This window comes from Lepisma saccharinum, chromosome 3 (genome assembly GCF_977018435.1).
Source record: "Lepisma saccharinum chromosome 3, izLepSacc3.1, whole genome shotgun sequence".
Classification (NCBI taxonomy): domain Eukaryota; kingdom Metazoa; phylum Arthropoda; class Insecta; order Zygentoma; family Lepismatidae; genus Lepisma; species Lepisma saccharinum.
In genome coordinates this window covers 17,047,310-17,061,016 of record NC_139231.1, presented here as the reverse complement: position 1 = coordinate 17,061,016, position 13,707 = coordinate 17,047,310, and the positions used below count along the sequence as shown (strand labels likewise).

The 13,707-nt window shown below is 38.3% G+C and overlaps 1 protein-coding gene across 4 annotated transcripts in view; it reads left to right on the top strand.

The window, feature by feature from the left end:
• Positions 1-13,707, top strand: part of LOC145985713 (calpain-5-like) — a 172,851-nt gene that overhangs the window by 144,349 nt on the left and 14,795 nt on the right. For all 4 annotated transcript variants that reach the window (XR_014441435.1, XM_083119775.1, XM_083119774.1 and 1 more), the window contains one exon: positions 7,977-8,110. Coding sequence is in view for 3 of the 4 variants with exons in the window: in XM_083119775.1 (XP_082975901.1) it covers positions 7,977-8,110 (134 nt within the window). In the remaining variant the exon portion in view is untranslated. The remainder of the gene's footprint in view (positions 1-7,976; positions 8,111-13,707) is intronic.

Here is a 13,707-nt window from a genome sequence, read left to right as displayed (position 1 = left end):
AAAGTTTAGGATTTTTTATAAAGTAGAGTGATAATATGAATTGTAGCTTTCCTGGCGGCGTGATTCGAACAGGTGTTCTTGGGTTACCAGCCAGATTAACAAAATGCTGGAAGCTAACTCCAATTTAACCTGGCTGGTAACCCGAGAACACCTGTTCGTAGGGAAGTGATGTCATATCAGACCTATAATTTTTTTAGAGGCAACATATACCTCCAAAGTTTTGGCAGAAAATATTTGAGCTTTGTTACTGATTTTCTCTTTGAGTTATAGCTCTTTGAAAATGTTAGTTTTTCATTTTGTTCAAAGTTTTGGCTCCAATATCTCTTGTGGGGGACCTAACAGAAATTTAATATTTACAACATAATTAAAGAGTACTCTGCAAAAAAAAAAAAATGAGAATGATATTCCATGGATAACAAAATTACAACAGGGGAATTTGGTCAAAAGGTAAATTTACATTATTGGTTACAATTGCATGTTAGTTCATTAAAAGTGAACATTTATTTGTATAAATATAAGTATACCTGACACAATTACCTGAAGTGGAGTGTCTTTTTCATCACAACATATTACATTCTTTAAAGATTTTTCTATTTTCTGAGGAAGTAATAGTGGTAACACAGTTATTTTCTGTTAGGACTGTTCTTCTCCTCTCCAACAATATCTAAATCATTACAATACTCCACATAGTTTCCAAGATACAGGCCTGTAGCTATAGAGGGGAAGCTGCCCCCCCCCTGAGACCCTACTTTGCCCCCCCCCCCTGTGAATATATAGAACACATTCTTATCCGGAATTCTCACTATTCTTACGTCCTAGCAACACAACAAAGACACTTATTGATTTGGTGATTTATTAAGGAAGGTGTGTTGCATTCCATACTGTCATACCAAAATTGGGAAAATAATTCCTTTCCAGATCCAGATTTTCAGTATCTAGAACAGTTGGGAAATTCTGAATGGTCTTCTATTATTAAAGGCGTGTAATATGTTTTCTTTGATTTCTATGAATTTTGAAATGCTCTTTTTTGTTTGTTTTTTTTGTTTCTCACATCTACCTTTTGGTAATAGGTAGATGTGAGAAAATCTTGCATGTGGTAGAGAGAGGGAGAGAGAGAGTGGATATATGATTTTTGTTACTTAATGTCGCTTTTCTGCCACTTCCAGTTAATCACGACGATGGGAATAAGTGATGATATGAAATTGATTTAGGGACACTTGCAAAGAACACCCATGCCCAGGCTGGGGTTTGCACAGCTATCCCTGTCGTTGCAGTGCGTTGTGTAACCACCCCACCACGGAGGTCGGCTAGTGAAAGATGTAGGACAGATTACTGGGTCAATTATCAAACATGACGAAAATAAATTTGATAATGTTTCCCATTTATTATTTCTGTTAGAAAGCAATAAAAATTGTGATGTTATGCGGGTTACACTAGGCATATTTTGGAGTGTAAATAGGTAAGGTACTAGGAAAGTTTTTGCAATACACCTTTCATTTTCACTGTCTTTCAAAATACTTTCCACCACACACGAAACCAGTCATCGAAACTGCTCTTCCATATTTCCTCAGGTAGCTGGGCACGCTCGTCATCCCACGCCGTTAAAAGGGGCCTCTTCGTTGGAAAACATATTCATTTTAGTCTGTTCTTGACATGAGGGAACAGTGCAAAGTTGCATGGACCGAGGTCTGGACTGTAGGAAGGATGCTCCAGCACTTTCAGCCCAGTATGTGCCAAATGTTTGGTGCAAATTTTGTAGCGGTGGGCAGAAGCGTTGTCATGATGGAAAACTAAGCATCTTCCCTTAAGCATGGAAGAACGTTTTTGAGAGCTAGAACTACTGTGGGCACGCACTCCTCACTGTACCACTTCACGGTGACTGTCTTCTGTGTTTCCAGCACCACACACTCCACAACTCGCCTCACAGTAAAGAAGCCGATCGGGATTTTGGCACAGATGCTGCATGTTTTCATCTTCGGACACCCAGACTTTTTTCTGGGTTTTTGTGGGCATGTCCTAATAGTAAAGCCAGGTTTCATAATCCGTTAAGATGCTGTTGACGTAGCGAGGTGTTCCATTTTCCTCAACACACTTCAACTTGTCACAATGCGTGACCTTTGGTTGTGCCATATTGGAAAACTTTCCTAGTACCCTTTGTATCAATTTCAAATCTTATGAATTATTTCTCTTATGCAAACATTAAATATGATAAGCAACATTGGTGTGTGTTACGATAAATTCATTTTATAAAGGAAAGGGTGAATGTTGACTTACTGTTGGCATGATATGTTTTGAATATCATGCTATTCCTTTTAGAACTTTAAGCCAGTAAAAGCAAATGCCATATCCAACCATGAAGCTAATTAGGATTGCACACATTAAGGATAGAAGATGCCATTTTTTTGATGGCTTGTAGCATCGAAACAAGAATTGTACCAGAAAATAGTTACTAAGAAAAGTTTTCATAATTGGGAAAAGAGAGATGCGCTAGTATATAAATACGGAGAAAACTAGTACTCACTTTTATCCGCGAAGCTGTTTTTTCTTCTTTATCGATTAATTTCAGTGGCCACTGCCACCATCCTCGTTGGATTTTGCTGTACTGTTGCTTGATGTGCGTCTTTTGTTCGTGGTTCTCCGGCTGCCGCTAGGTGCGCTGTTGTTAACTGTGCATCTGGGTTTGTGTCGTCTGCTATATCCGGGCGATAACTGTTGTAGTAGTGGAATCCAAGTGTGGTGCACTTGCCCGCTATCGATGTTTAGCTCATGTGGGAAGTGCATTATGGCGTGCGTTTCCTTGATTTTGGTGTCTACGAGTGTGTGGACAGTGTGTTTTTAACTTGAACCTTTTGAATTTTATGACTATTGTATTTGATATGTTTAGCAAGACCAGTAGTGGGTTAGGCTTTACCTTCTGAGGGCCGCTATCAGCTCCTTTAGCGAACATCGTCATGCACCTGGCTGAAAAAGAGATACTCCAGAACTACAATACATCCGATATGGAAGGTATGCGAACGACACAATAGTTGTATACTAAAAGACAGAAGAACTCAACCTTCTAGTGAACAAGCTAAATAGCATCCACCCCAGGCTCAACTTCGCCGTAGAACAAGAAAAACATGGTAAAATCAACTTCCTGGATATCACCATCAGCCTTGCACTTAACAAATTCACAACCACTGTCTACAGAAAACCGGGTGCAGGCAACCAGTACATACATGCTCTCTCTAGCCATCCCCCTAAGCAAAAAGCCAATGTGTGGCTGAACATTTATCGAAGAGCCTTCCCCTACTGTTGCAGAGAAGAGGATCTACAAGAGAAAATCACTGAAATAGCCCTGAAACATGACTACACTGAAGCACAACTTTCCACTTGGTGCAGTAAAGCGGAAATACAGGTCAGACACCCTAACCAACCACAATCAACCCATCCGCAAGCAACCCAGACACAATCAACCGCCAGCAGCCAATATAAATGGTTTGCCTTCCCCTACCATCCCACCACTTCCAACCGCATATCCAAAGCCCTTCTCCCATATGGCATCAAAGTAGCACACAAACCCAATTCCAAAATAGCTGATAAACTGAACAAACACAAACGGTACTTCCTCTCCCCCCTTGTTAACCCAGGTGTTTACGATGCAGAGTGTGAATGCAAGGCTCATTACATTGGCAGGTCCATCAGATCTGTCAATGAAAGAATCCAACAGCACCTAGCAGATGCAAAGAAAAGCCCAACCCACTACTGGTCTTGCTAAACATATCAAATACAATAGCCATAAAATTCAAAAGGTTCAAGTCAAACACACTGTCCACATGCTCGTAGACACCAAAATCAAGGAAATGCATGCCATAATGCACTTCCTGCACAAGCTAAACATCGATAGCGGGCAAGTGCACCACACTTGGATTCCCTTACTACAACAGTTATCGCCTGGATATAGCAGACGACACAAACCCAGATGCACAGTTAACAACAGCGCACCTAGCGGCAGCCGGAGAACCACGAACAAAAGACGCACGTCAAGCAACAGTACAGCAAGTTCCAACGAGGATGGTGCCAGTGGCCACTGAAATTAATCAAAAAAGAAGAAAAACAGCTTCGCGGATAAAAGTGAGTACTAGTTTCCTCCGTATTTATAAGAAAAGTTCTTTGCCTTGATGTCCTCTACACACTGTGAAAATTGTCAGTGTTATAGGGAGGCACCCTGTGTATATACTATAGGTTCAAGAAAATGACAAGTAGAAATAGTTGCAGTAAAATGAATATGATTGAAAATCTCTCAAATTATATTCTACATATTTTCTTATGTTTATATTACACTGTATCTGTAACACACATTGGCTGTTGATATAGCTCAGCCACGACCTAATTTATAAGCACCATGGTGGTCTAGTCAGTACTGTGTCTAACTGCCATGAGGGAGACCCGGGTTCGATTCCTGAGCTGGGTGATCTTAGGTCAAATTTTTTCAGCCTTGTCCTGCATAAAGCATCTCCGGGACTCAAGCATCACCAGTCTCAAATCAATGGGTGCCTGGGGGAAACCTTGGAGGGTAAAGGCAGCTGGAGCATGGTGCTGATCACATCTGGCCAGGATATAGAATGTGTGGGTATCTATCACCACATCCCCTAAATGTGTCTTCATGGCACGGTGCTATATGCACGGCACGGGGAACTTTACCTTTTTTTTACAACATTATTATTTGACAAAACATTCTATCAACTCTTCTGCTGTGAAGTGGATTCTCCTAATTTTTTTTTCATAAGTCGTTCTCTGACTAGCAGAAATCAGTATCAGAATAAAATAACCTGATATTTGGTGCTTGAAAGCTTCTGCTCAGTGGTGGCGGTAAGTGCCCCAGAGACCTCACGTTGAGAGGATGGAGTAACGCGAAGGAGACCCCTCATTAGTTGGTTTCGTACCACAGTCATTAAGGAATGCATTTTTCTTATTGTAAGGAGGATACAAAATCCTAGTAGTCATTGATCAATCAAGGGATTACTATTTGTTTGTTGGGTGTCAAAGAAATGTGTTTTTACAATAAAAGAATACAATTCGCACAATATTTTGCAAAATGGTTAACATGACCAGTAAGCCAACACTGTCTGTAGCGAGTGTAAGAGTCTCCCCTTTGAAGCAAATAGGATCCGTGGTAGACAGAGGCGCCCAAGTTTTAATGTACAAAAAAGATATTACACATTCTTACAGTATTCATCAAAGTGTAGATAATATGTAATTATTTAATTATATCGATTATTCTTGCATAACACAACAAATTGGTGTTATGGAATTCTCATTAGATTCCTTTATGCGTAAATGTCTTGTATACTGGAAACTGGAGGGAAACAATATGACGTACGATTTATAAGGGACTCCCTTAAACAGTTCTGCAGAGAGGCTCAAAACTGTTGGTACGTATTAATCGTCTATTACCGTTATCGACCTGCAATGTAGATGCCTCATATTCGATTTTCAGTAGCGACACATTTCAAGTAGATACAGTCCCGATTAGCATATTTATGTTAAATTTTATTGTTGTTTGATGTTACTCGATTTTTTGTTGTTTGTTGGAGTTTCACTATATCATTCCTTTTGGGTTACTTGGGTACTCATGCTTCGGTGTACCAGCTATATCTGCCTATGCAACACAATATATTAAAAATTTGCCCCCTCAAGGATTGACTTTGCCCCCCCCCCCCCCACCAAGAATTCTTGGCTACGGGCCTGCCAAGATATGACATGTTTTGTGTCATATGGTGCATTCGTTCATCCACCCAATATCTGAAAATCTTCAAATTTTCAAAAATTTGTAACTCAACATATTGGACAAGCCTAATATTACATATTTTTCATATTGGACCAAGTATCTACGAGTAAAAAAAAATGGAAACATATTTGTGACTATGAAGCAATTTTTTGTCTTTTAATTGGGTGATTTCACATGGAATGACCCTATACCATATCTTAATAATGAATGGAATAAACTAAAGTATAAAGTTTTTATAGTTTCTAAGTTTAGTGAGGTTTGTACAGGGTGTCCAAAAAGCTAGGCATCCCAGATTTTGAATGTTTGTAACTTTTGTACAAAAAGCGATAGACACATGAACCTTGCACTTTGTCTGTGTGGATGTTTCTTAAACATTGAACAAGAAAATTATTCTCTACACCCTATGTTCAAAGATTTAAAATTTATCATACAAAAAGATAAGATAGATAGGTTAGTCTTATGTATGATACATTTCAACTCTGGTATGAATTTACAATACTGGAAGTATCTCCAATTGCTTTCAAATTCGGCATACTCACTAATTTTGGCCTCGTAATCACAAATCTGCAGTTAAAATTTGGCGGTCACGTCTAAAAATTGCAAAATAACCTTGTCAATTACCGCTATGATTCTCCATGTTTTCTGATATGAAGACAGCTTCCTTTCCGCACAATGGTCTTGCTACCTTGTGTTGTGTCATAACACAACGTTGCTCAAGTGTTGTGCAATAAGTGAGACCCTTGCATGGAGCGTTGATTTGCATGTGAGAAAATGGCATCTTGCGTAAAGGTGGAAAACATGTTTGCCCCACGAACCATTCATGGTAAGGTTAGGTTAGGTAAGCATAGTTAAAATGAAGGGTCATCATAAACATAGTTTTGAAACGCTAATCATTGCAAAAAATAGTTGTTTTCTTCATAAATGAAGGGTGTTTACTCCGTTCACGGACCCACTTTTTTCGACTTATTTGGAATTTCTAGATGTGACCGCCAAATTTTAACTGCAGATTCGTGATTACGAGGCCAAAATTAGTGAGTATGCTGAATTTGAAAGCTACGCTATGCTCCGGCCACGTGCCTTTTTCTAGAGAGTTCCTTTTAATGAAAACATTGAAAAATACGAATGAAAACATGATTTTGAAAAAGTTGAATTCTATTTGAAATTCGCATATATATTTACGTTGAATCATAATTAGTCCTCGTCCATCCTCCTCCATACTCCATTTCATGATCTGTGATACATTAAAAACTTTCTTACTCTTATCTTCCGCCATTCCTGCACGATCCATGATTTCCAAGTTTCAAGTCAACAGTCTTGCAACGCTGTAGACAGCGTAACCGATTGCGATTGTCAATTGTTTATGTCAACAAACATGGTTTACATACTTCTATATGGAGAATGAATGCCAAAATGAAGAAGCTTATTATACAACTCCTACAGCTCAATAATTAATTTCTTGACTTCACCCCAACATGTGAACATCAGATAAACCGCCGCGACTAATTATTTCATGAGTATAAAAAGTAGGATACAAATTATAGAGGCTTCCGGTATTGTCAATTCTAGCCGAGGCATTTGTGAAAAATTTAGTTATTGTTGGAAGAAGTATTTCAAATAGCTAGATAAATGTGGTTATGCTTAGCTGCTGGATGTGAATCATGAAGGGTGGCAGGACACTAAGTAGTGTCAGGTAAAAGACAGTTGTCTAGGGAAACCTAGAGCATAGGGTGTCCTACATTTTATGAAAACAACTTTCCACCTTCTCCGGAATAGTACTAGTTAATCATTAGTGAATGTCTAGATAATGCATTTGAATGTACATTGTGTACAATACCTTTTATAGTGGACTCAATTGGTGATTTCAAAAGCTAGAAGTTTTTCAAACACCAATATGGTGAGACATTTTGGCATGTTTTCAATTGAATGGGAACAAAACAGAGCACACATTTGGCACATAGTAATTTACCAAATAAATCTTTCAAAGCTCTTTTTTGTGTGTTTAGGTTGTTATGTAGTGATATTGACTACTGTTAATTGAAATTGCTTTTTAAAATTTTATCTTATCTTTTAGTAATGTTGGGGAATCAGTTTTTCATTTCCTATTTTATCAAACAGCCTTACCCTCTGAAAGAAATTTTTAAGATTGGAGTGTGCACAGATAATAACTTCCACTTTTATAAGAACATTTTTATTTTCTTTCTTATAGCCATGCCATTAACTATTATTGTGAACTGTGAAGGCAAGAAAGAAGCTGTGCCTGTGATATGGCATACAAGGGATCCAGAATGGAATCTCTGCTTTGTGTTTCACAGGAAGAAAGAAGATCCCATTAGTATTCAGGTATGTTTTGTTTTTTTTTGTTTCAAATAATACTGTTCTACCTTGTGAATATCTGCTCTAGGATAACTTGCATGGTGTCTGCTAGACCAGTAGCCTCCACGTTCACAGGCCATGACACCCTAATTTAGATATTTTCACTGTTCCCTTACTCTCGTTAAAGAAACCCCACCACACACTATCCTCTCTGTAAAAAGAAATGAAACAACAAGAAATTCTTAAAAGTAATATGGGCAGACTGTCAGAACTTGGAAGACAATCAATCAGCGAAATTACCAGTAATTTTGTCCATAAACAGATGATCAAGCACATGAGGGATAGTCCGAAAAGAAGTTCTGTGGTTTGAAGCGGGTTGCTTCGGTTTATTTATATCGTGCACTGGCCCCTGAAAACCTTCAGTTACACATATACAAAAATTCTTCTTCTATGTTGGCCCCAATACTGCCTGGCCAACACATATGAAAATCTGCAGCGTAACAGATTAAGACATCCTTTTAGAGAATCAAGGAAGACAAAGTTGAAGACAAGATTAGGATTATTTAATAAGCAGATTGCTTCTAATTCTCGGCGTATCCAACACAGTAGCAGTCGGTATACACATCAATATGTAGAGCAGTACTCCACTTCATCACACTTAAAATATTAGTTAAGATAATAGTCATAAACTTTAAGCTTTTCTTCATACACACTATACACAATAGTGTCAATTTATCTCTCTTTTTACTAGCAAAGGTATCATCAATTTGCCTGTACATCTACACCTAGTCAGAAATAACTTTGTTCAAGCATGTACTATTAACATTCAATGCAATAAGGTTAACTAATTTAGCAAAGCCATTAATGGTTAAAAAATGGTGGTCTAGTCGAGGTTTTGGATGTTTCAAATTCCAAAAATTTATTTATTTATTTTGCCAATAGGACAAGTTGCTCAGCGACAGTAGGTAAACAATCAATTTGGCAACAATATAGTAAGCAGTGATGTAACAAATTTATAAAGTAATATATATTGATGCTCCAAAACAAATGTAACATTAAAAGTTTACCCAGTTCAATGTAATTCTTAAATGTATTTTAACCACCAAGTTTTCAATATAAAATTGTGCATTACAACAAATGCCATACAAATATCAACATTCAGGACATAGTCTTTCTCTAAGAACATTTACTGATGTCAAAATAAATGCAAGGCTTAGATTTCTATCAATTAGCCCAACAATAGTGCATAGCAGAGAAACCTCCCACTTTTAACAATAAGTGAACAAATAATGGACTTTATTATTTAATAAGTCAAATGAAAAGGTATTTTTCACCTTGAAAACAATCTTGTACAATGCAGTACATTTGTGATTTTAGTTGACTCATTAAGGGAATGAAAAATATCAATTTTGAATGTCATAGTATTCTTTCTCCATGTCTTCATGTCTGTTAACCAAAATTTAGAAACAATTACTGTCGAAAACCCAAACTCATAAACTTACATTTGATTCATTTAACTCAGTGTTAAAGTTGAATTCCTACATACTCTCCCACCTCCCTCCCCCATCGCATTGGGATATTCCTGCAAGTTAAAATGGCTTAGGAATGGTTTAATGCAAAACTTGCAGTCTAAACACTCAAATGCTTACAGGATAAGATTCCTAGTTTTAAGCTTGAATTTTTAAATGCTTCAAAAGAAGCAAAAAAATAAAATAAAAGGTTATTCCCACTTTCTACCTTAAAATTACCAGTATAAATAGTTATTGTAGTTCAGAATCGTAAGACTTATTGTTCTCGAATTTGCCCGGGTTCAATATCTGGTGGAGGCGCATAGTGGTTCGGATCCCACTTGAAACTGTAGGTCCAGTCCCGATTAGCATTACAGTGCATAAAGTGGACTTGAAATGTCAACTCAATCCAATTCAATGTTCTCGAATTTAGATGGTCATATTGAAAAATAAAATGGAAAGGAAAGTTTATTGCAAACTCGGGTGGATAAAGTTCTAGACTCGTACAACTCTACTTGAAATCATTTGTTTTGAGATGTAACTTTTCCATGTAGGTGAAAACAGTTTTAAGAACTTGCACAAATAGAACAATTGCAAAGTAATCAAATCCAATATTTACGAACATGCACCGATTCAGTAACAGCCTCGTATTTGGTGTCGCAGTTAGAATCAGAACAAGGTTTCTCAACGTGCATTTAGGCTCCGTGATTTAGTTGGTATGTCAATAACACAAAGATCTTAATTAGATGATAGAAAGCCTACTTGCCTTTTTTTAATTGAGTTTGATTGATTGAGTTTGTGTTTTAAGTCCACTTTATGCTCAGTAAGGCTAATCGGGACTGGACCTACAGTTTAAAGTGTAGCAGTATGTGCCTCCACCAGGTATTGAACGTGGGACCCCTTGATTACAAGACGACGACGCTACCACTGCGCCATTGGGGAGGCGCTCCAGCACTTGCTGTATGACTGAATAAAAGAAAGGCAATCAGCATTTACGATTTTAAGAAATCGTAGTAATGTAGTTGTTTTTTTTAAATAGTAGCAATCATCAGTAGGCATGGTTGAATTGCTGTTTTCGTATTCAATATTCATGGTTAATTAACAATTTAATTTTCTGTGTTTAAAAAGTGCTACTGTGATGCAAGCAAGTAGGCCAAATATTCAGTTGTTAAAACTCAACCAAAATGAGTACTAGGGGAAAAACGCATATCCAATATTTAAATGCTGTAATGTTAAGGTTCAGTTCTCTAATGAATTGCAAAGTTCAGAAAAATTATTGCACATTATTATCTAATTATCTAAGCTCCATACATTCAGTTGGGTAAAAGGTAAAAAAGGTAAAGTGCTCCCCTGTGCTTAGCACCACGCCATGAAGGCGTATAGGGGGTGTGGGGGTAACACCCCACACTTTCTTGATCTGGCCATGACCGCCTTTACCCCCCAGGGTTTCCCCCAGGTACCCATGTTATTTGATGCTGAGTGGGCGCCGGGGCCGCTTCCAACGTTAGAAAAGTTCCCGGATTTGAACCCAGATCGAACCCGGAACCTTGAGCATGGTAGTCAGATACGTTACCGACTGAGCCACCATTGGGTTAGTGGTAGAATTTACCCCAACACTACAGTAGTCTCCAGGTCTTATACGGCTAAGGTCTCGTATCCCAAGTGCAAGCAGCAAGGAAGAAGCATGTTGTGAGGTGCCATGGCTGTGTGTGGGCAAGATTACGCTAAGAGATAGGAAGAGATAGTGGATGATGGCAAAGCACTGTTTCTGACTGTCTTCCGTTAGCATTATATGAAAGGCATGCTTTCAGATGGCGCTAGTATATAGCAATGTTTTTGCTGGCTATCTCGGGGTATATTCACGAAGCAATTTTTTAATTTAGGTTATGTAGCGGACTGACATTAAGAAGCTAGTGACACAGGTTGAAGAAACCCCTTAAAGACCAGAAGAAATGGAAGCCATTTGATATCTTTCCCAACTGAACTCTGCCAGAACATCTGCTGTTGTCAAAGTCATTTGGGGTCTCTCCTTCATTGCCAGAACTCCAGAATGTGTGTGTAGAACAACCGTTCACTTTATGTACAGATAGGCTATTTAGGACAGTACCTACAGATTAAAGTGAGATCTGAACCTCTGTGTCTCCACTGCATATTGATCTTGGGACCCCTTGATTACAAGGTGATGATGTTACCACTATGACATAAGGGAGGCCCATCACATGTTGGAGACAGATAATGACTTCCCTTAATTGCTGGTATTGTCCCCATCTGTACATCATCTTGAGAATATGGATACTTCTGCCTTCCGTGGCAGAGTGGTTAGCACACCATGTATGCTGCCAGAGGTTCCAAGTTTGAATCCCATCTTGGGCATGGTGTTCTTCATGAGTCTATCTTCATCAATTTCATCATATCATTACTCATCCTCATAGGCGCGATTAGCCAAAAGTGCCAGAAAAACAAAGTAAAATATACGTATCAATACTGTGAAACATATTTTCATACCACAATCTACCAATCAATTAATCCCATACCTAATAAACATTCATGAAACAACTAAGCTCAGTTTCAAAATAGTAAAAACTTGGAATTAATTTGCATGTTCTATGATGCAACAGCTACTTGAGGGCCTAGTCCCCCCCCTCCCACACCCACACCTTTCGAGGCATTGCTCTTTGCAGGTAGCTTTCCAATTGTCCTTGTGATCCTGGGGGTTGCACAAAAATGTTGGGTTTTCCATCAAAGATTTAATTTAAGCTGGTATAATTTTCATGAAAGACGAGAGTCCTATATAGCATGTGGCATTACCTTTGTTTATTTTTGAAAAGTTTACTTTGTTTTCTTTCCTTCATTATGTGAGTAAGAGATAATAAAGTCTTAATTAAAGCAGCAATCAATAAATATGAAAGTGTAACGTGGGTAAGTCCCGCACCGTGGCCATGCGGTTTAAGGTGCAAACTTTGGGCTCGGGCTACATGTCGTGTGCAGGTTTGAGTCATCTGAGAGAAGCGTAACAACTTTTCTCCTAAGATTTCGGCGTGTGTATTGGACTGGTGGCCACCCATCATAGTGAGTAAATTGGCGAGTTACGAATGAGTAGCGTAACCCGGTCACGGAGACCTACAACAATAACTGGGGGTTCGTGGTGCTGACCACACATATCCCTGTAATTGGTTAGATGATCACCCACCTCTGGTGGAAGTGAGGCCGGCAGTCGGTAGGTAGGTACTGACCCTCACGGGCTGTTACGCCACTGCTTATTTAATGTAGGTAACTTATCCCCAAATTTGAATTTGTTAATATTGCTAAATTTAATGTTAGTTTTTAAAAGTATATATGCATTTTATTTACACACACACATACATAGTGCAGACTGTGTAAATTGACACTTTCTTTAGCTTATTTGTGTTACTTGAACCATATACTGATAACTGTCTAGAAATTTTGGTCCCTCAGATTCAGGATAATGGAATTCACAAAACTTTTATGGCATGACACTATCATGGATAGTATAAGGCATTCGGAAACCTGTCAGTCATAGAGCATACTTGTTTTCTTTGAGTTGTGTGGCTTTATTCAAGTAGGAACATGTACGGAAATGTTTCTTTGTAAATTGGTCACAACACCTTTTAAACATTATGTTGTTTTCTTCCCTAAAAGTTACCTCATGGTAACCAACATAGCTAGATATATTACCTAAAATGAACATTACTTCTTCCCCCACCCCTTTTCGGTTTTTTTTTTTAAGTTTCAAAGTTAAAAAGGCATGGCATAATTTTCAAATTCTATAAATTCCAAGAAAGTTGCAGGTTTATGTTTTATTGATTGATTGATTTGGTTTATTTTACTTTTCTTTTCTTCCACTTTTGGCTAATGGCGAAGATGAGGATGAGTGATGATATGATGAAATTGATGAAGGGACACTCATAAAGAACACCCATATGCAGGCTGGGATTCTAACCCAAAACTCCTGGCTCTAGGTGTATGTACAGGATGGCTCAATAAGTCCCTTAACCTCCCGATACTAGGCTACTGCAGCATGCCAATGTATCTGATTAAAATCGTGTACAATGGCATGCGAACTTCTCTCCCTAGATGTCACTTTGACCTCGATGT